This window comes from Bombina bombina, chromosome 1 (genome assembly GCF_027579735.1).
Source record: "Bombina bombina isolate aBomBom1 chromosome 1, aBomBom1.pri, whole genome shotgun sequence".
NCBI classification, from domain to species: Eukaryota; Metazoa; Chordata; class Amphibia; order Anura; family Bombinatoridae; genus Bombina; species Bombina bombina.
In genome coordinates this window covers 1,023,309,471-1,023,330,831 of record NC_069499.1, presented here as the reverse complement: position 1 = coordinate 1,023,330,831, position 21,361 = coordinate 1,023,309,471, and the positions used below count along the sequence as shown (strand labels likewise).

General features: G+C 42.2%; 1 protein-coding gene across 2 annotated transcripts in view; it reads right to left on the bottom strand.

Moving 5' to 3' along the window:
• The window catches only part of CTNNBL1 (catenin beta like 1), a 206,207-nt gene that overhangs the window by 123,370 nt on the left and 61,476 nt on the right, over positions 1 to 21,361 (bottom strand). For both annotated transcript variants that reach the window (XM_053717895.1, XM_053717965.1), the window contains exons 7-8: positions 357 to 448; positions 31 to 103 (exon numbers count right to left, since the gene is read on the bottom strand). In XM_053717895.1, the coding sequence (XP_053573870.1) occupies positions 31 to 103; positions 357 to 448 (165 nt within the window). The remainder of the gene's footprint in view (positions 1 to 30; positions 104 to 356; positions 449 to 21,361) is intronic.

Sequence of the window (21,361 nt, the reverse complement as noted above, 5' to 3'; positions counted from 1 at the left end):
GGAAGATCTGGCGCGGAAGACATCTCTCACCGTCATTGTTTTGTAGGAGAATGGCCAGAATTTCACTGCAGTACAACTTATTGGCATCAAATGGTACTTTAGCCTGAGGAATAAGAAAGACAATGTTGGCTCATCAGGGTGGTCAGAGAGCAGCGCCAGGAGGGAAATAAGGTGAGTAGTGTCAGAAGGGGGTAAATCAGAGAGCTGTGATACAAGGCTGTATGAATAGGATGCTTCGCAAAAAAAAAGGGAGGGCGTGGAACACAAATCAAAGAGGGAAAAAGCAGAAAGATCTGTAGGTACGGGCGGTGAGGTACCACACTGAACATGCCGCATCCATAAGGTATCAGACTTACCTTCAATCGTTTTAGAAGCCACTGTAGAAGCCCTTGTTGTGCAGCATCAGAGCAAATCTCAGGGCGAAATTCAGTCAAATTCTCAATGATTGCTGAGTGAAGAAAGACAAGTTATTAAATGCCTCAGGAAAATTGATAAATTGATTCTGGAAAAAAAAAGGCCTTGAAAAAAATGTTTAGGTAAATTTCTTATGAGTGGGGAAAGTCTGTAGTGAAAGGGACAGTGAACTGTAAAATTGTTTTCCCCCTTAATGTATTTAAAACAACTGCATAGAATGAAATATATTGTATGTAGTGAGAGCAGGCATCGTTATTTTTGTCCTGATACACAAAGACCTCATTTTATCTGTCTGTATACAAAAGGACCAATACATAGAGAAAGCAATTTAAAAAAAAAAACACAGAGAACAGTGATTTCTTCTACTCCTTCTTGATTACATAGCTTTTATACAGATGACATTTTCAGTATAGGTAGTGGTTAAAACAATCAAAAGCATCTGTTTCAAATGGCAAAATAAAAAGTAAAGGAGCTATTTGTAAAAATCTAGTAGATAAAATTGAAAACACATCAAAAAGGGGAGAAAAAACCCTAAGACTCTGTAAGCAAGAAAAAATCTGAAACATCTTAAAGGGACAGTCTACACCAGAATTTTTATTGTTTTAAAAGATAGTCACTTTATTACCCATTCCCCAGTTTTGCATAACCAACACAGTTATATTTATGTACGTTTTACCTCTGTGATTATCTTGTATCTAAGCCTCTGCAAACTGCCCCTTTATTTCAGTTCTTTTGAAAGACTTGCAGTTTAGCCAATCAGTGCTGGCTCCCAGATAACTTCACGTGCATGAGCTCAATGTTATCTATATGAAACACGTGAACTAATGCCCTCTAGTGGTGAAAAACTGTTAAAATGCATTCTGAAAAGAGGTGGCCTTCAAGGTCTAAGAAAATAGCATATGAATCTCCTAGGTTAAGCTTTCAACTAAGAATACCAAGAGAACAAAGCACAATTGGTGATAAAAGTAAATTGGAAAATTGTTTAAAATTGCATGCCCTATCTGAATCATGAAAGTTTATTTTGGACTAGACTGTCCCTTTAAGTGAAGACGAACTCTTAACAACATAGTGACATGTTAATTAATATGTTTGTTTTTTCTCCCTTTTGTGGGCATAGGGATAAATGCAGAATATAATTTAAAAATAGACCGATAAATACTAGTTTCCTGGCATTTGCAAAGACAAAAAGGAAATTTAGGCTTACCTGATAAATTTATTTCTTTTACGATATGACAAGTCCACGGATTTCATCCTTACTTATGGGATTAAGCCTCCTGGTCAGCATGAAGGGGCAAAGAGCACCACAGCAGAGCTGTATAAATACCTCCTCCCCTTCCCTCCCACTCCAGTCATTCGACCGAAGTTAGGAAGAGAAAGGAAAAGCCAAAGGTGCAGAGGTGACTGAAGTTTAACAAAAAAACATAATTTATGCTTACCTGATAAATTTATTTCTCTTGTAGTGTATCCAGTCCACGGATCATCCATTACTTGTAGGATATTCTCCTTCCCAACAGGAAGTTGCAAAAGGATCACCCACAGCAGAGCTGCTATAGAGCTCCTCCCCTCACTGCCATATCCAGTCATTCGACCGAAACAAGCCGAGAAAGGAGAAACCATAGGGTGCAGTGGTGACTGTAGTTTAATTAAAATTTAGACCTGCCTGAAAAGGACAGGGCGGGCCGTGGACTGGATACACTACAAGAGAAATAAATTTATCAGGTAAGCATAAATTATGTTTTCTCTTGTTAAGTGTATCCAGTCCACGGATCATCCATTACTTGTGGGATACCAATACCAAAGCTAAAGTACACGGATGATGGGAGGGACAAGGCAGGAACTTAAACGGAAGGAACCACTGCCTGTAGAACCTTTCTCCCAAAAAAAGCCTCAGAAGAAGCAAAAGTATCAAATTTGTAACATTTGGAAAAAGTATGAAGGGAAGACCAAGTTGCAGCCTTGCAAATCTGTTCAACAGAGGCCTCATTTTTAAAGGCCCAGGTGGAAGCCACAGCTCTAGTAGAATGAGCTGTAATCCTTTCAGGAGGCTGCTGTATAGCAGTCTCATAGGCTAAATGGATTATACTCCAAAGCCAAAAAGAAAGAGAGGTTGCCGAGGCCTTCTGACCTCTCCTCTGTCCAGAGTAAACAACAAACAGGTTAGATGTTTGGCGAAAATCTTTAGTAGCCTGTAAGTAAAACTTCAAGGCATGGACTACGTCTAGATTATGCAAAAGACGTACCTTCTTGAAGGATTAGGACATAATGATGGAACAACAATCTCTTGATTGATATTCTTGTTAGAAACCACCTTGGGTAAAAACCCAGGTTTTGTACGCAGAACTACTTTATCTGAATGAAAGATCAGATAAAAAGAATCACAATGTAAGGCAGATAACTCAGAGACTCTTCGAGCCGAGGAAATAGCCATCAGAAAAAGAACTTTCCATGATAGAAGTGATATCAATAGAATGAAGGGGTTCAAACGGAACCCCTTGAAGAACTTTAAGAACCAAGTTTAAGCTCCATGGAGGAGCAACAGGTTTAAACACAGGCTTAATTCTAACTAAAGCCTGACAAAATGCCTGAACGTCTGGAACTTCTGCCAGACGCTTGTGTAAAAGAATCGACAGAGCAGAAATCTGTCCCTTTAAAGAACTAGCTGATAATAATTTTGTCCAAACCCTCTTGGAGGAAGGACAATATCCTAGGAATCCTAACCCTACTCCATGAGTAATTCTTGGATTCACACCAATGAAGATATTTACGCCATATCTTGTGGTAGATTTTCCTGGTGACAGGCTTTCGTGCCTATATTAAGGTATCAATGACTGACTCGGAGAAGCCACGCTTTGATAGGATCAAGCGTTCAATCTCCATGCAGTCAGTCTCCGAGAAATTAGATTCGGATGATTGAAAGGACCTTGTATGAGAAGGTCTTGTCTCAGAGGCAGAGTCCATGGTGGAAAGGATGACATGTCCACTAGGTCTGCATACCAGGTCCTGCGTGGCCACGCAGGCGCTATCAGAATCACTGATGCCCTCTCCTGTCTGATTTTGGCAATCAGTCGAGGGAGCAGAGGAAACGGTGGAAACACATAAGCCAGGTTGAAGAACCAAGGAGCTGCTAGAGCATCTATCAGCGTCGCTTCTGGTCCCTGGACCTGGATCCATAACAAGGAAGCTTGGTGTTCTTTCGGTCGAGATGCCATGAGATCCAGTTCTGGTTTGCCCCAACGATGAACCAATTGAGCAAACACCTCCGGATGGAGTTCCCACTCCCCCGGATGAAACGTCTGACGGCTTAGAAAATCCGCCTCCCAGTTCTCTACACCTGGGATATGGATTGCTGATAGGTGGCAAGAGTGAGACTCTGCCCAGCGTATTATCTTGGAGACTTCTAACATCGCTAGGGAACTCCTGGTTCCCCCTTGATGGTTGATGTAAGCCACAGTCGTGATGTTGTCCGACTGAAATCTGATGAACCTCAGCGTTGCTAACTGAGGCCAAGCTAGAAGAGCATTGAATATTGCTCTTAACTCCAGAATATTTATTGGGAGGAGTTTCTCCTCCTGAGTCCACGATCCCTGAGCCTTCAGGGAGTTCAAGACTGCATCCCAACCTAGAAGGCTGGCATCTGTTGTTACAATTGTCCAATCTGGTCTGCGAAAGGTCATACCCTTGGACAGGTGGACCCGAGATAACCACCAGAGAAGAGAATCTCTGGTTTCCTGATCCAGATTTAGTAGAGGGGACAAATCTGTGTAATCCCCATTCCACTGACTGAGCATGCATAATTGCAGCGGTCTGAGATGCAGGCGCGCAAATGGCACTATGTCCATTGCCGCTACCATTAAGATGATTACCTCCATGCACTGAGCCACCGTAGGGCGCGGAGTGGAGTGAAGAACACGGCAAGCATTTAGACGTTTTGATAACCTGGACTCAGTCAGGTAAATTTTCATTTCTACAGAATCTATAAGAGTCCCTAGGAAGGAAACCCTTGTGAGAGGAGATAGAGAACTCTTTTCTTCGTTCACTTTCCACCCATGCGACCTCAGAAATGCCAGAACTATCTCTGTATGAGACTTGGCAATTTGAAAGCTTGACGCCTGTATCAGGATGTCGTCTAGATCAGTGTTTTTCAACCAGTGTGCCGTGGCACACTAGTGTGCCGTGAGAGATCCTCAGGTGTGCCGCGGCAGACTGACAACAGTGCGGGGGTGTCCCTCTTTCAAATTTTGAAATATTGGTAGGTATGTGACAGGCTCATCAGGCATGACATTGACATTCATTCACAGACAATCATTATGATTGTTTGTGAATGAATGTCAAAATGTCATGTATAGTTTGTAGGAGGCATAGCATGACAGCACAGTACAGTGTGTATATATATATATATATATATCCTGTATTAGGCTACAATGTGTGATTTTGTAAAATTTTGGCATGGTGGTGTGCCGCAGTATTTTTTAATGTAAAAAAGTGTGCCACGGCAAAAAAAAGGTTGCAAATCACTGGTCTAGATAAGGAGCCACCGCTATGCCTCGCGGTCTTAGAACCGCCAGAAGAGAGCCCAGAACCTTTGTAAAAATTATTGGGGCTGTAGCCAACCCGAAGGGAAGAGCTACAAATTGGTAATGCCTGTCTAGGAAGGCAAATCTCAGGAACCGATGATGATTCTTGTGAATCGGAATGTGAAGGTAGGCATCCTTTAAGTCCACTGTGGTCATGTACTGACCCTCTTGGATCATGGGTAAGATGGTTCGAATAGTTTCCATCTTGAATGATGGAACTCTGGGGAATTTGTTTAAGATCTTTAGATCCAAAATTGGTCTGAAGGTTCCCTCTTTTTTGGGAACCACAAACAGATTTGAATAAAAACCCTGTCCTTGTTCCGTCCGTGGATCTGGATGGATCACTCCCATTAGTAGGAGGTCTTGCACGCAGCGTAGGAATGCCTCTTTCTTTATCTGGTTTGCAGATAATCTTGAAAGGTGAAATCTCCCTTGTGGAGGAGAAGCTTTGAAGTCCAGAAGATATCCCTGAGATATGATCTCCAACGCCCAGGGATCCTGAACATCTCTTCCCCACGCCTGGGCGAAGAGAGAAAGTCTGCCCCCTACTAGATCCGTTGCCGGATAGGGGGCCGTTCCTTCATGCTGTCTTGGAGGCAGCAGCAGGCTTTCTGGTCTGCTTGCCCTTGTTCCAGGACTGGTTAGATTTCCAGGCCTGCTTGGATTGAGCAAAAGTTCCCTCTTGTTTTGAAGCAGAGGAAGTTGATGCTGCACCTGCCTTGAAACTTCGAAAGGCACGAAAAACATAATTTATGTAAGAACTTACCTGATAAATTAATTTCTTTCATATTAACAAGAGTCCATGAGCTAGTGACGTATGGGATATACATTCCTACCAGGAGGGGCAAAGTTTCCCAAACCTTAAAATGCCTATAAATACACCCCTCACCACACCCACAAATCAGTTTAACGAATAGCCAAGAAGTGGGGTGATAAGAAAAAAAGTGCGAAGCATATAAAATAAGGAATTGGAATAATTGTGCTTTATACAAAAAAATCATAACCACCACAAAAAAGGGTGGGCCTCATGGACTCTTGTTAATATGAAAGAAATGAATTTATCAGGTAAGTTCTTACATAAATTATGTTTTCTTTCATGTAATTAACAAGAGTCCATGAGCTAGTGACGTATGGGATAATGACTACCCAAGATGTGGATCTTTCCACACAAGAGTCACTAGAGAGGGAGGGATAAAATAAAGACAGCCAATTCCTGCTGAAAATAATCCACACCCAAAATAAAGTTTAACAAAAAACATAAGCAGAAGATTCAAACTGAAACCGCTGCCTGAAGAACTTTTCTACCAAAAACTGCTTCAGAAGAAGAAAATACATCAAAATGGTAGAATTTAGTAAAAGTATGCAAAGAGGACCAAGTTGCTGCTTTGCAGATCTGGTCAACCGAAGCTTCATTCCTAAACGCCCAGGAAGTAGATACTGACCTAGTAGAATGAGCTGTAATTCTTTGAGGCGGAATTTTACCCGACTCAACATAGGCAAGATGAATTAAAGATTTCAACCAAGATGCCAAAGAAATGGCAGAAGCTTTCTGGCCTTTCCTAGAACCGGAAAAGATAACAAATAGACTAGAAGTCTTACGGAAAGATTTCGTAGCTTCAACATAATATTTCAAAGCTCTAACAACATCCAAAGAATGCAATGATTTCTCCTTAGAATTCTTAGGATTAGGACATAATGAAGGAACCACAATTTCTCTACTAATGTTGTTGGAATTCACAACTTTAGGTAAAAATTCAAAAGAAGTTCGCAACACCGCCTTATCCTGATGAAAAATCAGAAAAGGAGACTCACACGAAAGAGCAGATAATTCAGAAACTCTTCTAGCAGAAGAGATGGCCAAAAGGAACAAAACTTTCCAAGAAAGTAATTTAATGTCCAATGAATGCATAGGTTCAAACGGAGGAGCTTGAAGAGCTCCCAGAACCAAATTCAAACTCCAAGGAGGAGAAATTGACTTAATGACAGGTTTTATACGAACCAAAGCTTGTACAAAACAATGAATATCAGGAAGAATAGCAATCTTTCTGTGAAAAAGAACAGAAAGAGCGGAGATTTGTCCTTTCAAAGAACTTGCGGACAAACCCTTATCTAAACCATCCTGAAGAAACTGTAAAATTCTCGGTATTCTAAAAGAATGCCAAGAAAAATGATGAGAAAGACACCAAGAAATATAAGTCTTCCAGACTCTATAATATATCTCTCGAGATACAGATTTACGAGCCTGTAACATAGTATTAATCACGGAGTCAGAGAAACCTCTATGACCAAGAATCAAGCGTTCAATCTCCATACCTTTAAATTTAAGGATTTCAGATCCGGATGGAAAAAAGGACCTTGTGACAGAAGGTCTGGTCTTAACGGAAGAGTCCATGGCTGGCAAGATGCCATCCGGACAAGATCCGCATACCAAAACCTGTGAGGCCATGCCGGAGCTATTAGCAGAACAAACGAGCATTCCCTCAGAATCTTGGAGATTACTCTTGGAAGAAGAACTAGAGGCGAAAAGATATAGGCAGGATGATACTTCCAAGGAAGTGATAATGCATCCACTGCCTCCGCCTGAGGATCCCGGGATCTGGACAGATACCTGGGAAGTTTCTTGTTTAGATGAGAGGCCATCAGATCTATCTCTGGAAGCCCCCACAATTGAACAATCTGAAGAAATACCTCTGGGTGAAGAGACCATTCGCCCGGATGCAACGTTTGGCGACTGAGATAATCCGCTTCCCAATTGTCTACACCTGGGATATGAACCGCAGAGATTAGACAGGAGCTGGATTCCGCCCAAACCAAAATTCGAGATACTTCTTTCATAGCCAGAGGACTGTGAGTCCCTCCTTGATGATTGATGTATGCCACAGTTGTGACATTGTCTGTCTGAAAACAAATGAACGATTCTCTCTTCAGAAGAGGCCAAAACTGAAGAGCTCTGAAAACTGCACGGAGTTCCAAGATATTGATCGGTAATCTCACCTCCTGAGATTCCCAAACTCCTTGTGCCGTCAGAGATCCCCACACAGCTCCCCAACCTGTGAGACTTGCATCTGTTGAAATTACAGTCCAGGTCGGAAGAACAAAAGAAGCCCCCTGAATTAAACGATGGTGATCTGTCCACCACGTTAGAGAGTGCCGAACAATCGGTTTTAAAGATATTAATTGATATATCTTCGTGTAATCCCTGCACCATTGGTTCAGCATACAGAGCTGAAGAGGTCGCATGTGAAAACGAGCAAAGGGGATCGCGTCCGATGCAGCAGTCATAAGACCTAGAATTTCCATGCATAAGGCTACCGAAGGGAATGATTGAGACTGAAGGTTTCGACAGGCTGTAATCAATTTTAGACGTCTCTTGTCTGTTAAAGACAAAGTCATGGACACTGAATCTATCTGGAAACCCAGAAAGGTTACCCTTGTTTGAGGAATCAAAGAACTTTTTGGTAAATTGATCCTCCAACCATGATCTTGAAGAAACAACACAAGTCGATTCGTATGAGACTCTGCTAAATGTAAAGACGGAGCAAGTACCAAGATATCGTCCAAATAAGGAAATACCACAATACCCTGTTCTCTGATTACAGACAGAAGGGCACCGAGAATCTTTGTGAAAATTCTTGGAGCTGTAGCAAGGCCAAACGGTAGAGCCACAAATTGGTAATGCTTGTCTAGAAAAGAGAATCTCAGGAACTGATAATGATCTGGATGAATTGGAATATGCAGATATGCATCCTGTAAATCTATTGTGGACATATAATTCCCTTGCTGAACAAAAGGCAATATAGTCCTTACAGTTACCATCTTGAACGTTGGTATCCTTACATAACGATTCAATAATTTTAGATCCAGAACTGGTCTGAAGGAATTCTCCTTCTTTGGTACAATGAAGAGATTTGAATAAAACCCCATCCCCTGTTCCGGAACTGGAACTGGCATAATTACTCCAGCCAACTCTAGATCTGAAACACAATTCAGAAATGCTTGAGCTTTCACTGGATTTACTGGGACATGGGAAAGAAAAAATCTCTTTGCAGGAGGTCTCATCTTGAAACCAATTCTGTACCCTTCTGAAACAATGTTCTGAATCCAAAGATTGTGAACAGAATTGATCCAAATTTCTTTGAAAAAACGTAACCTGCCCCCTACCAGCTGAACTGGAATGAGGGCCGTACCTTCATGTGAACTTAGAAGCAGGCTTTGCCTTTCTAGCAGGCTTGGATTTATTCCAGACTGGAGATGGTTTCCAAACTGAAACTGCTCCTGAGGACGAAGGATCAGGCTTTTGTTCTTTGTTGAAACGAAAGGAACGAAAACGATTGTTAGCCCTGTTTTTACCTTTAGACTTTTTATCCTGTGGTAAAAAAGTTCCTTTCCCACCAGTAACAGTTGAAATAATAGAATCCAACTGAGAACCAAATAATTTGTTTCCCTGGAAAGAAATGGAAAGTAGAGTTGATTTAGAAGCCATATCAGCATTCCAAGTCTTAAGCCATAAAGCTCTTCTGGCTAAGATAGCCAGAGACATAAATCTAACATCAACTCTAATAATATCAAAAATGGCATCACAGATGAAAATATTAGCATGCTGGAGAAGAATAATAATATCATGAGAATCACGATTTGTTACTTGTTGCGCTAGAGTTTCCAACCAAAAAGTTGAAGCTGCAGCAACATCAGCCAATGATATAGCAGGTCTAAGAAGATTACCTGAACATAGATAAGCTTTTCTTAGAAAAGATTCAATTTTTCTATCTAAAGGATCTTTAAACGAGGTACCATCTGACGTAGGAATGGTAGTACGTTTAGCAAGGGTAGAAATAGCCCCATCAACTTTAGGGATTTTGTCCCAAAATTCTAACCTGTCAGGCGGAACAGGATATAATTGCTTAAAACGTTTAGAAGGAGTAAATGAATTACCCAATTTATCCCATTCCTTAGCAATTACTGCAGAAATAGCATTAGGAACAGGAAAGACTTCTGGAATAACCGCAGGAGCTTTAAAAACCTTATCCAAACGTATAGAATTAGTATCAAGAGGACTAGAATCCTCTATTTCTAAAGCAATTAGTACTTCTTTAAGTAAAGAGCGAATAAATTCCATCTTAAATAAATATGAAGATTTATCAGCATCAATCTCTGAGACAGAATCCTCTGAACCAGAAGAGTCCAAAGAATCAGAATGATGGTGTTCATTTAAAAATTCATCTGTAGAGAGAGAAGATTTAAAAGACTTTTTACGTTTACTAGAAGGAGAAATAACAGACAAAGCCTTCTTTATGGATTCAGAAACAAAATCTCTTATGTTATCAGGAACATTCTGCACCTTAGATGTTGAGGGAACTGCAACAGGCAATGGTACATCACTAAAGGAAATATTATCTGCTTTAACAAGTTTGTCATGACAATTATTACAAACAACAGCTGGAGGAATAGCTACCAAAAGTTTACAGCAGATACACTTAGCTTTGGTAGATCCAGCAGGCAGTGGTTTTCCTGTAGTATCTTCTGGCTCAGATGCAACGTGAGACATCTTGCAATATGTAAGAGAAAAAACAACATATAAAGCAAAATAGATCAAATTCCTTATAAGACAGTTTCAGGAATGGGAAAAAAATGCCAAACATCAAGCTTCTAGCAACCAGAAGCAAATGAAAAATGAGACTGAAATAATGTGGAGACAAAAGCAACGCCCATATTTTTTGGCGCCAAATAAGACGCCCACATTATTTGGCGCCTAAATGCTTTTGGCGCCAAAAATGACGCCACATCCGGAACGCCGACATTTTTGGCGCAAAATAACGTCAAAAATGACGCAACTTCCGGCGACACGTATGACGCCGGAAACGGAAAAGAATTTTTGCGCCAAAAAAGTCCGCGCCAAGAATGACACAATAAAATGAAGCATTTTCAGCCCCCGCGAGCCTAACAGCCCACAGGGAAAAAAGTCAAATTTTTGAGGTAAGAAAAAATATGATAATTTAAAGCATAATCCCAAATATGAAACTGACTGTCTGGAAATAAGGAAAGTTGAACATTCTGAGTCAAGGCAAATAAATGTTTGAATACATATATTTAGAACTTTATAAATAAAGTGCCCAACCATAGCTTAGAGTGTCACAGAAAATAAGACTTACTTACCCCAGGACACTCATCTACATGTTTGTAGAAAGCCAAACCAGTACTGAAACGAGAATCAGTAGAGGAAATGGTAAATATAAGAGTATATCGTCGATCTGAAAAGGGAGGTAAGAGATGAATCTCTACGACCGATAACAGAGAACCTTATGAAATAGACCCCGTAGAAGGAGATCACTGCATTCAATAGGCAATACTCTCCTCACATCCCTCTGACATTCACTGCACGCTGAGAGGAAAACCGGGCTCCAACTTGCTGCGGAGCGCATATCAACGTAGAATCTAGCACAAACTTACTTCACCACCTCCCTTGGAGGCAAAGTTTGAAAAACTGATTTGTGGGTGTGGTGAGGGGTGTATTTATAGGCATTTTAAGGTTTGGGAAACTTTGCCCCTCCTGGTAGGAATGTATATCCCATACGTCACTAGCTCATGGACTCTTGTTAATTACATGAAAGAAATTAGACTGTTTGGCCCTTGATTTGGCCCTGTCCTGAAGAAGGGTATGACCCTTACCTCCAGTAATGTCAGCAATAAATTCTTTCAAACCAGGCCCGAATAAGGTCTGCCCCTTGAAAGGAATGTTGAGTAATTTAGACTTTGAAGTCACGTCAGCTGACCAGGATTTAAGCCATAGCGCCCTTCGAGCCTGGATGGCGAATCCGGAATTCTTAGCTGTTAGTTTAGTCAAATGAACAATGGCATCAGAAACAAATGAGTTAGCTAGCTTAAGTGTTCTAAGCTTGTCAATGATTTCAGTCAATGGAGCTGTATGGATGGCCTCTTCCAGGGCCTCAAACCAGAATGCCGCCGCAGCAGTGACAGGCGCAATGCATGCAATGGGCTGTAAAATAAAACCTTGTTGAATAAACATTTTCTTAAGGTAACCCTCTAATTTTTTATCCATTGGATCTAAAAAAGCACAACTGTCCTCAACCGGGATAGTGGTACGCTTTGCTAAAATAGAAACTGCTCCCTCCACCTTAGGGACCGTCTGCCATAAGTCCCGTGTAGTGGCATCTATGGGAAACATTTTTCTAAAATGTTTCCCATAGACGCCACTACACAATTTCTCTGGCACTGCAATTGTGTCACAGTCATTCAGAGCAGCTAACACCTCCCCAAGCAATACACAGAGGTTCTCAAGCTTAAATTTAAAATTAGAAATCTCTGAATCAGGTTTCCCCGAGTCAGAGATGTCACCCACAGACTGAAGCTCTCCGTCCTCAGGTTCTGCATATTGTGACGCAGTATCAGACATGGCTCTTACAGCATCTACGCACTCTGTATCTCGTCTAACCCCAGAGCTATCGCGCTTGCCTCTTAATTCAGGCAATCTGGCTAATACCGCTGACAGGGTATTATCCATGATCGCAGCCATGTCCTGCAAAGTAATCTCTATGGGCGTCCCTGATGTACTTAGCGCCATATTAGCGTGCGTCCCTTGAGCGGGAGGCAAAGGGTCCGACACGTGGGGAGAGTTAGTCGGCATAACTTCCCACTCGACAGAACCCTCTGGTGATAATTCTTTTAAAGATAAAGACTGATCTTTACTGTTTAAGGTGAAATCAATACATTAAGTACACATTCTCCTATGGGGCTTCACCATGGCTTTTAAACATAATGAACAAGTAGTTTCCTCTGTGTCAGACATGTTTGTACAGACTAGCAATGAGACTAGCAAGCTTGGAAAACACTTTAAAACAAGTTAACAAGCAATATAAAAAATGTTACTGTGCCTTTAAGAAAAACAAATTGTCAAAATTTGAAATAACAGTGAAAAAAGGCAGTTACACTAACGAAATTTTTACAGTGTATGTAACAAGAGCATTGCACCCACTTGCAAATGGATGATTAGCCCCTTAATACCAAAAACGGAATAATAAATGAAAAAAACGTTTTTAAAACTAGTCACAACAACTGCAACAGATCTACTGTGGTTGTTACCCTCCTCAAACACGACTTTTGAAGCCTTTTGAGCCCTTCAGAGATGTCCTGTATCATGCAGAGGGAAGCTGAATGTCTCTGTCAGTAATTTTAGCTGCACAGAAAAACGCTAAAATAGGCCCCTCCCACTCATATTACAACAGTGGAAAGCCTCAGGAAACTGTTTCTAGACAAAAATCAAGCCAGCCATGTGGAAAAAAACTAGGCCCCAATAAGTTTTATCACCAAGCATATATAAAAACGATTAAAACATGCCAGCAAACGTTTTATATTGCACTTTTATAAGAGTATGCATCTCTGGTAATAAGCCTGATACCAGTCGCTATTAAATCACTGTATTTAGGCTTAACTTACATTAATCCGGTATCAGCAGCATTTTTCTAGCAAATTCCATCCCTAGAAATATGTTAACTGCACATACCTTATTGCAGGATAACCTGCACGCCATTCCCCCTCTGAAGTTACCTCACTCCTCAGAATATGTGAGAATGGCAGTGGATCTTAGTTACTTCTGCTAAGATCATAGAAACCGCAGGAAGATTCTTCTTCTAATGCTGCCTGAGATAAAATAGTACACTCCGGTACCATTTAAAAATAAACTTTTGATTGAAGTTAAAAAACTAACTAATACACCACTCTCCTCTTACTACCTCCATCTTTGTTGAGAGTTGCAAGAGAATGACTGGATATGGCAGTGAGGGGAGGAGCTATATAGCAGCCCTGCTGTGGGTGATCCTCTTGCAACTTCCTGTTGGGAAGGAGAATATCCCACAAGTAATGGATGATCTGTGGACTGGATACACTTAACAAGAGAAATAAGTACATACCTGTCTTAGAAATGGCAGGGTGGGCCGTGGACCCGTCATATCGTAAAATAAATAAATTTATCAGGTAAGCATAAATTTCCTTTTCTTTTACAAGATATGACGAGTCCACGGATTTCATCCTTACTTATGGGATACAATACCAAAGCTATAGGACACGGATGAAAGGGAGGGACAAGACAGGAACCTAAACGGAAGGCACCACTGCTTGAAGAACCTTTCTTCCAAAACCAGCCTCAGATGATTATTGACTGGCGATTTCTCCCTGAGAAAAATAGTACTCACTGGCACCATTTTAAAATAAAAAACTTCTTGATTGAAGAATCTAAAACTAACACCTCACTTTACCTCTTCCTATCACTAACACAGGCAAAGAGAATGACTGGAGTGGGAGGGAAGGGAGGAGTTATATATACAGCTCTGCTGTGGTGCTCTTTGCCACTTCCTGCTGACCAGGAGGCATAATCCCATAAGTAAGGATGAAATCTGTGGACTCGTCAAATCTTGTAAAAGAAAAACATTCTTGCCCTAAAGAAACTTTTTTCTTTTGAATACCCCTGGAGTGTTTAACCCCTTAAGGACCAAGGATGTACAGGGTACGTCCTACAAAAACTGTCACTTAATGACCAAGGACGTACCCTGTACGTCCTCAGGGTTTTCAAGCGCTGGTAGTGATCGTGATCACTTCCAGACGCTTTTAGGGTATTGCAGTGATGCCTCGATATTGAGGCATCATGCAATACCCTTTTTAAAGCATCCGATACAGAGATAGACATTATGTGGCCCTCTCTGCATCGGCCAGCAATGGTGCTGATCGTTGGTGGATGAGAGCCATTGCAGGGAGGCGTGTGGGTGGGAGCAATTGCAGGGAGGCGGGTGGGCGGCCCATTGGTGGGGAACTTACGGCCAGTGGGGGATCTCACTTGCGGGTGCACACGTGCACCCACTTAACAAGAAGTGGTGGGAGAGGAAGTTGGGAGAGGGAGGTGGGAATATAATGTTGGGAAATGGATCTGGAAGGGGGAGGGGGTAGGGTTTTGAGGGGGGGCAGCTACACTACAGAAAAAGTGGGATTTATAGATAATAAGGAAAACTTTTTGCAGAGTGGGTACTAGCAGACAGTTGCCAGTACCCAAAATGGCAGCAAATAGAGGAGAGAGGGTTAGAGAGCTGTTTGGGGGGGGGCTCAGGGAGGTTGGTTGGTAAGAGGGATCCTACAGTGCTACTTGTACTTATTGACCTATAACCGGCAAAAAAAAAGCAAAAAACATGTAAACATTGGGTATTTCTAAACTCAGGACACAATTTAGAAACTATTTAGCATGGGTGTTTGTTGGTGGTTGTAGATGTGTAACAGATTTTGGGGGTCAAAGTTAGAAAAAGTGTTTTTTCTATTTTTTTTAATCATATTTTATAAAAAGAAATTACAGTAAATTATAAGATGTGATGAAAATTATAATATCTTTAGAAAGCCCATTTAATGGCGAGAAACAGAATTTATGCTTACCTGATAAATTACTTTCTCCAACGGTGTGTCCGGTCCACGCGTCATCCATAACTTGTGGGAATATTCTCTTCCCCAACAGGAAATGGCAAAGAGCACAGCAAAAGCTGTCCCTATAGTCCCTCCCAGGCTCCGCCCCCCCAGTCATTCGACCGACAGTTAGGAGAAAAAAAGGAGAAACTATAGGGTGCCGTGGTGACTGTAGTGTATAGAGAAAGAAATTTTTCAAACCTGATGAAAAAACCAGGGCGGGCCGTGGACCGGACACACCGTTGGAGAAAGTAATTTATCAGGAAAGCATAAATTCTGTTTTCTCCAACATTGGTGTGTCCGGTCCACGGCGTCATCCATAACTTGTGGGAACCAATACCAAAGCTTTAGGACACGGATGAAGGGAGGGAGCAAATCAGGTTACCTAAACAGAAGGCACCACGGCTTGCAAAACCTTTCTCCCAAAAATAGCCTCCGAAGAAGCAAAAGTATCAAATTTGTAGAATTTGGCAAAAGTGTGCAGAGAAGACCAAGTCGCTGCCTTACATATCTGATCAACAGAAGCCTCGTTCTTGAAGGCCCATGTGGAAGCCACAGCCCTAGTAGAGTGAGCTGTGATTCGTTCAGGAGGCTGCCGTCCGGCAGTCTCATAAGCCAATCGGATGATGCTTTTCAGCCAGAAAGAGAGGTAGCAGTAACTTTTTGTCCTCTCCTCTTACCAGAATAAACGACAAACAAAGAAGAAGTTTGTCTGAAATCCTTTGTTGCTTCTAAATAGAACTTTAAAGCGCGGACTACATCTAAATTGTGTAACAAACGTTCCTTCTTTGAAACTGGATTCGGACACAAAGAAGGAACAACTATTTCCTGGTTAATGTTCTTGTTGGAAACAACTTTAGGAAGAAAACCAGGCTTGGTACGCAAAACAACCTTATCTGAATGGAACACCAGATAGGGTGGGTCACACTGCAAAGCAGATAATTCAGAAACTCTTCTAGCAGAAGAAATAGCAACCAAAAACAAAACTTTCCAAGATAGTAACTTGATATCTATGGAATGCAAGGGTTCAAACGGAACCCCTTGAAGAACTGAAAGAACTAAATTTAGACTCCAGGGAGGAGTCAAGGGTCTGTAAACAGGCTTGATTCTAACCAAAGCCTGTACAAAAGCTTGTACATCTGGCACAGCTGCCAGTCATTTGTGTAACAAGACAGATAAAGCAGAAATCTGTCCCTTTAGAGAACTCGCTGACAATCCCTTATCCAAACCTTCTTGGAGAAAGGAGAGGATCCTAGGAATTTTAATCTTACTCCAGGAGAATCCCTTGGATTCACACCAACAGATATATCTTTTCCATATTTTATGGTAAATCTTTCTAGTCACAGGTTTTCTGGCTTGGACCAGAGTATCTATCACTGAATCTGAAAATCCACGCTTGGATAAAATCAAACGTTCAATTTCCAAGCAGTCAGCTGCAGAGAAACTAGATTTGGATGTTCGAATGGACCTTGTACTAGAAGATCCTGTCTCAAAGGTAGCTTCCATGGTGGAGCCGATGACATATTCACCAGGTCTGCATACCAAGTCCTGCGCGGCCATGCAGGAGCTATCAGAATCACCGAGGCCTTCTCCTGTTTGATCCTGGCTACAAGCCTGGGAAGGAGAGGGAACGGTGGAAACGCATAAGCTAGGCTGAACGACCAAGGAGCCACTAATGCATCCACTAGAGTCGCCTTGGGATCCCTGGATCTGGACCCGTAGCAATGAACCTTGAAGTTCTGACGAGATGCCATCAGATCCATGTCTGGAATGCCCCATAATTGAGTCAACTGGGCAAACACCTCCGGGTGAAGTTCCCACACCCCCGGATGGAAAGTCTGACGACTCAGATAGTCCGCCTCCCAGTTGTCTACTCCTGGGATGTGAATTGCAGATAGGTGGCAGGAGTGATCCTCCGCCCATTTGATGATTTTGGACACCTCTCTCATCGCCAAGGAACTCCTTGTTCCCCCCTGATGGTTGATGTAAGCTACAGTCGTCATGTTGTCTGACTGGAATCTTATGAATCCGGCCTTCGCTAGTTGAGGCCAAGCCCGGAGAGCATTGAATATCGCTCTCAGTTCCAGGATGTTTATCGGGAGAAGAGACTCTTCCCGAGACCATAGACCCTGAGCTTTCAGGGAATCCCAGACCGCGCCCCAGCCTAATAGACAATGACCCACTCTGGTCTGCGGAAACTCATTCCCTGGGACAGGTGATCCTGGGTCAACCACCAACGGAGTGAGTCTCTGGTCATCTGGTCTACTTGAATCATTGGAGACAAGTCTGTATAGTCCCCATTCCACTGCTTGAGCATGCACAGTTGTAATGGTCTTAGATGAATTTGAGCAAAAGAAACTATGTCCATTGCTGCAACCATCAACCCTACTACTTCCATGAGCTATGGAAGGCTGCAGAATAGAGTGAAGAACTTGACAAGCGTTTAGAAGCTTTGACTTTCTGACTTCTGTCAGGAAGATCTTCATTTCTAAAGAATCTATTATTGTTCCCAAGGGAACTCTTGTCGACGGAGACAGGGAACTCTTTTCTACGTTCACCTTCCACCAGTGAGATCTGAGAAAGGCTAGAACAATGTCTGTATGAGCCTTTGCTATGGAAAGAGACAACGCTTGGATTAGAATGTCGTCCAGATAAGGTGCCACTGCAATACCCCTTGGTCTTAGGACCGCTAGAAGGGACCCGAGCACCTTTGTGAAAATCCTTGGAGCAGTGGCTAGCCCGAATGGGAGAGCCACGAACTGGTAATGTTTGTCCAGAAAGGCGAACCTTAGGAACTGATGATGATCTTTGTGGATAGGAATATGTAGATACGCATCCTTTAAATCCACGGTAGTCATAAATTGACCCTCCTGGATTGTAGGTAAAATTGTTCGAATGGTTTCCATTTTGAACGATGGAACTCTGAGAAATTTGTTTAGAACTTTTAAATCCAGAATTGGTCTGAAAGTTCCCTCTTTTTTGGGAACTACAAACAGATTTGAGTAAAACCCCTGACCTTGTTCCACAGTTGGAACTGGGTGTATCACTCCCATCTTTAACAGGTCTTCTACACAATGTAAGAATGCCTGTCTCTTTATTTGGTTTGAAGGGAGACATGTGGAACCTTCCCTTTGGGGGTAGTTCCTTGAATTCTAGAAGATAACCCTGAGAGACTATTTCTAGTGCCCAGGGATCCTGAACATCTCTTGCCTAAGCCTGAGCAAAGAGAGAGAGTCTGCCCCTTACTAGATCCGGTCCCGGATCGGGGGCTACCCCTTCATGCTGTTTTGAGAGCAGCAGCAGCAGGGTTCTTGGCCTGCTTACCCTTGTTCCAGCCTTGCATTGGTTTCCAAGCTGGTTTAGTCTGGGAAGCGTTACCCTCTTGTCTAGAGGCTGCAGAGTTGGAAGCCGGTCCGTTCCTGAAATTGCGAAAGGAACGAAAATTGGACTTATTCTTAGCCTTGAAAGGTCTATCTTGTGGGAGGGCATGGCCCTTTCCCCCAGTGATGTCTGAAATAATCTCTTTCAATTCTGGCCCAAAAAGGGTCTTACCTTTGAAAGGGATATTAAGCAATTTTGTCTTGGAAGATACATCCGCCGACCAAGACTTTAGCCAGAGCGCTCTGCGTGCCACAATTGCAAACCCTGAATTTTTCGCCGCTAACCTCGCTAACTGCAAAGCGGCGTCTAAAATAAAGGAATTAGCTAACTTAAGTGCATGAATTCTGTCCATGACTTCCTCATACGGAGTCTCCCTACTGAGCGACTTTTCCAGTTCCTCGAACCAGAACCACGCCGCTGTAGTGACAGGAATAATGCACGAAATATGTTGAAGGAGGTAACCTTGCTGTACAAAAATCTTTTTAAGCAAACCCTCCAATTTTTTATCCATAGGATCTTTGAAAGCACAATTGTCCTCAATAGGAATGGTCGTGCGCTTGGCTAGTGTAGAAAAAGCCCCCTCGACCTTAGGGACTGTTTGCCATAAGTCCTTCCTGGGGTCGACCATAGGGAACAATTTCTTAAATATAGGAGGAGGGACAAAAGGTATGCCTGGCTTCTCCCACTCCTTATTCACTATGTCCGCCACCCGTTTAGGTATCGGAAAAGCATCAGGGTGCACCGGGACCTCTAGGAACTTGTCCATCTTGCACAATTTTTCTGGGATGACCAGATTGTCACAATCATCCAGAGTAGATAGCACCTCCTTAAGTAATGCGCGGAGATGCTCTAATTTATATTTAAATGTCAGGTTCTGCCTGCTGAGAAATTCTTCCTGTATCAGAAATTTCCCCATCTAACAAACCCTCCCTCACTGGTACTTCAGATTGGTGTGAGAGTATGACAGAAAAATTATCATCAGCGCCCTCCTGCTCTACAGTGTTTAAAACAGAGCAATCGCGCTTTCTCTGAAATGCTGGCATTTTGGATAAAATATTAGCTATGGAGTTATCCATTACTGCCATCAATTGTTGCATAGTAACAAGCATTGGCGCGCTAGAAGTACTAGGGGTCGCCTGCGCGGGCATAACTGGTATAGACACAGAAGGAGATGATGTAGAACTATGTCTACTTCCTTCATCTGAGGAATCATCTTGGGCAACCTTACTATTTGTGACAGTACTGTCCTTACTTTGTTTGGACGCTATGGCACAATTATCACACATATTTGAAGGGGGAACCACATACATACAGAACATGATCTATCACAAAGTACAGACATGTTAAACAGGTTTAAACTGGTTAATAAAGCACAAAAACCGTTTTAAAACAAAACCGTTACTGTCTCTTTAAATGTTAAACAGGGCACACTTTATTACTGAATATGTGAAAAACTATGAAGAAATTTTCACCACAGTGTCTTAATGCATTCAAAGTATTGCACCCCAATTTTCAAGCTGTTAACCCTTAAAATGTGGAAACCGGAGCCGTTTGCAATTTTAACCCCCCTACAGTCGCAGCCACAGCCTTTGTTGCGACTTCACCAATCCCAGGGGGGTATACGATACCAATTGAAGCCTTCTAGGAACGTTTTCAGTGGATACCAGACCCTCACACATGCAGCTGCATGTACTGTACTCAAAAGTAACTGCGCAATAATGGCGCGAAAATGAGGCTCTGCCTACTACAGTGAAAGGCCCTTCCTGACTGGGAAGGTGTCTTAACAAGTGCCTGGTGCTAAAAACGTTCCCCAATATTAAAAAAGTGTGAAATTCACTTCAAACTGCATATAATACTTAAATAAAGCAATCGATTTAGCCCCTAAAAGTGTCCACCAGTTTATAGCCCATAATAAGCCCTTTATTCTGTTTGAGTCTAAGAAAATGGCTTACTGATCCCCATGAGGGAAAAATGACAGACTTCCAGCATTACACAGTCTTGTTAGAAAAATGGCTAGTCATACCTTGAGCAGAAAAGTCTGCAAACTGTTCCCCCCAACTGAAGTTCTCTCAGCTCAACAGTCCTGTGTGGGAACAGCAATTGATTTTAGTTACTGCTGCTAAAATCATACTCCTCTTTTAAACAGAACTCTTCATCTCTTTCTGTTTCAGAGTAAATAGTACATACCAGCACTATTTTAAAATAACAAACTCTTGATAGAAGAATAAAAAAACTACAACTAAACACCACATACTCTTCACCATCTCCGTGGAGATGCTACTTGTTCAGAGCGGCAAAGAGAATGACTGGGGGGGCGGAGCCTGGGAGGGACTATATGGACAGCTTTTGCTGTGCTCTTTGCCATTTCCTGTTGGGGAAGAGAATATTCCCACAAGTTATGGATGACGCCGTGGACCGGACACACCAATGTTGGAGAAAAAAACGTTATATAATATGTGTGGGTGCAGTAAATGAGTAAGAGGAAAGTTACAGCTAAACACAAACACAGCAGAAATGTAAAAATGCCCTGATCCCCA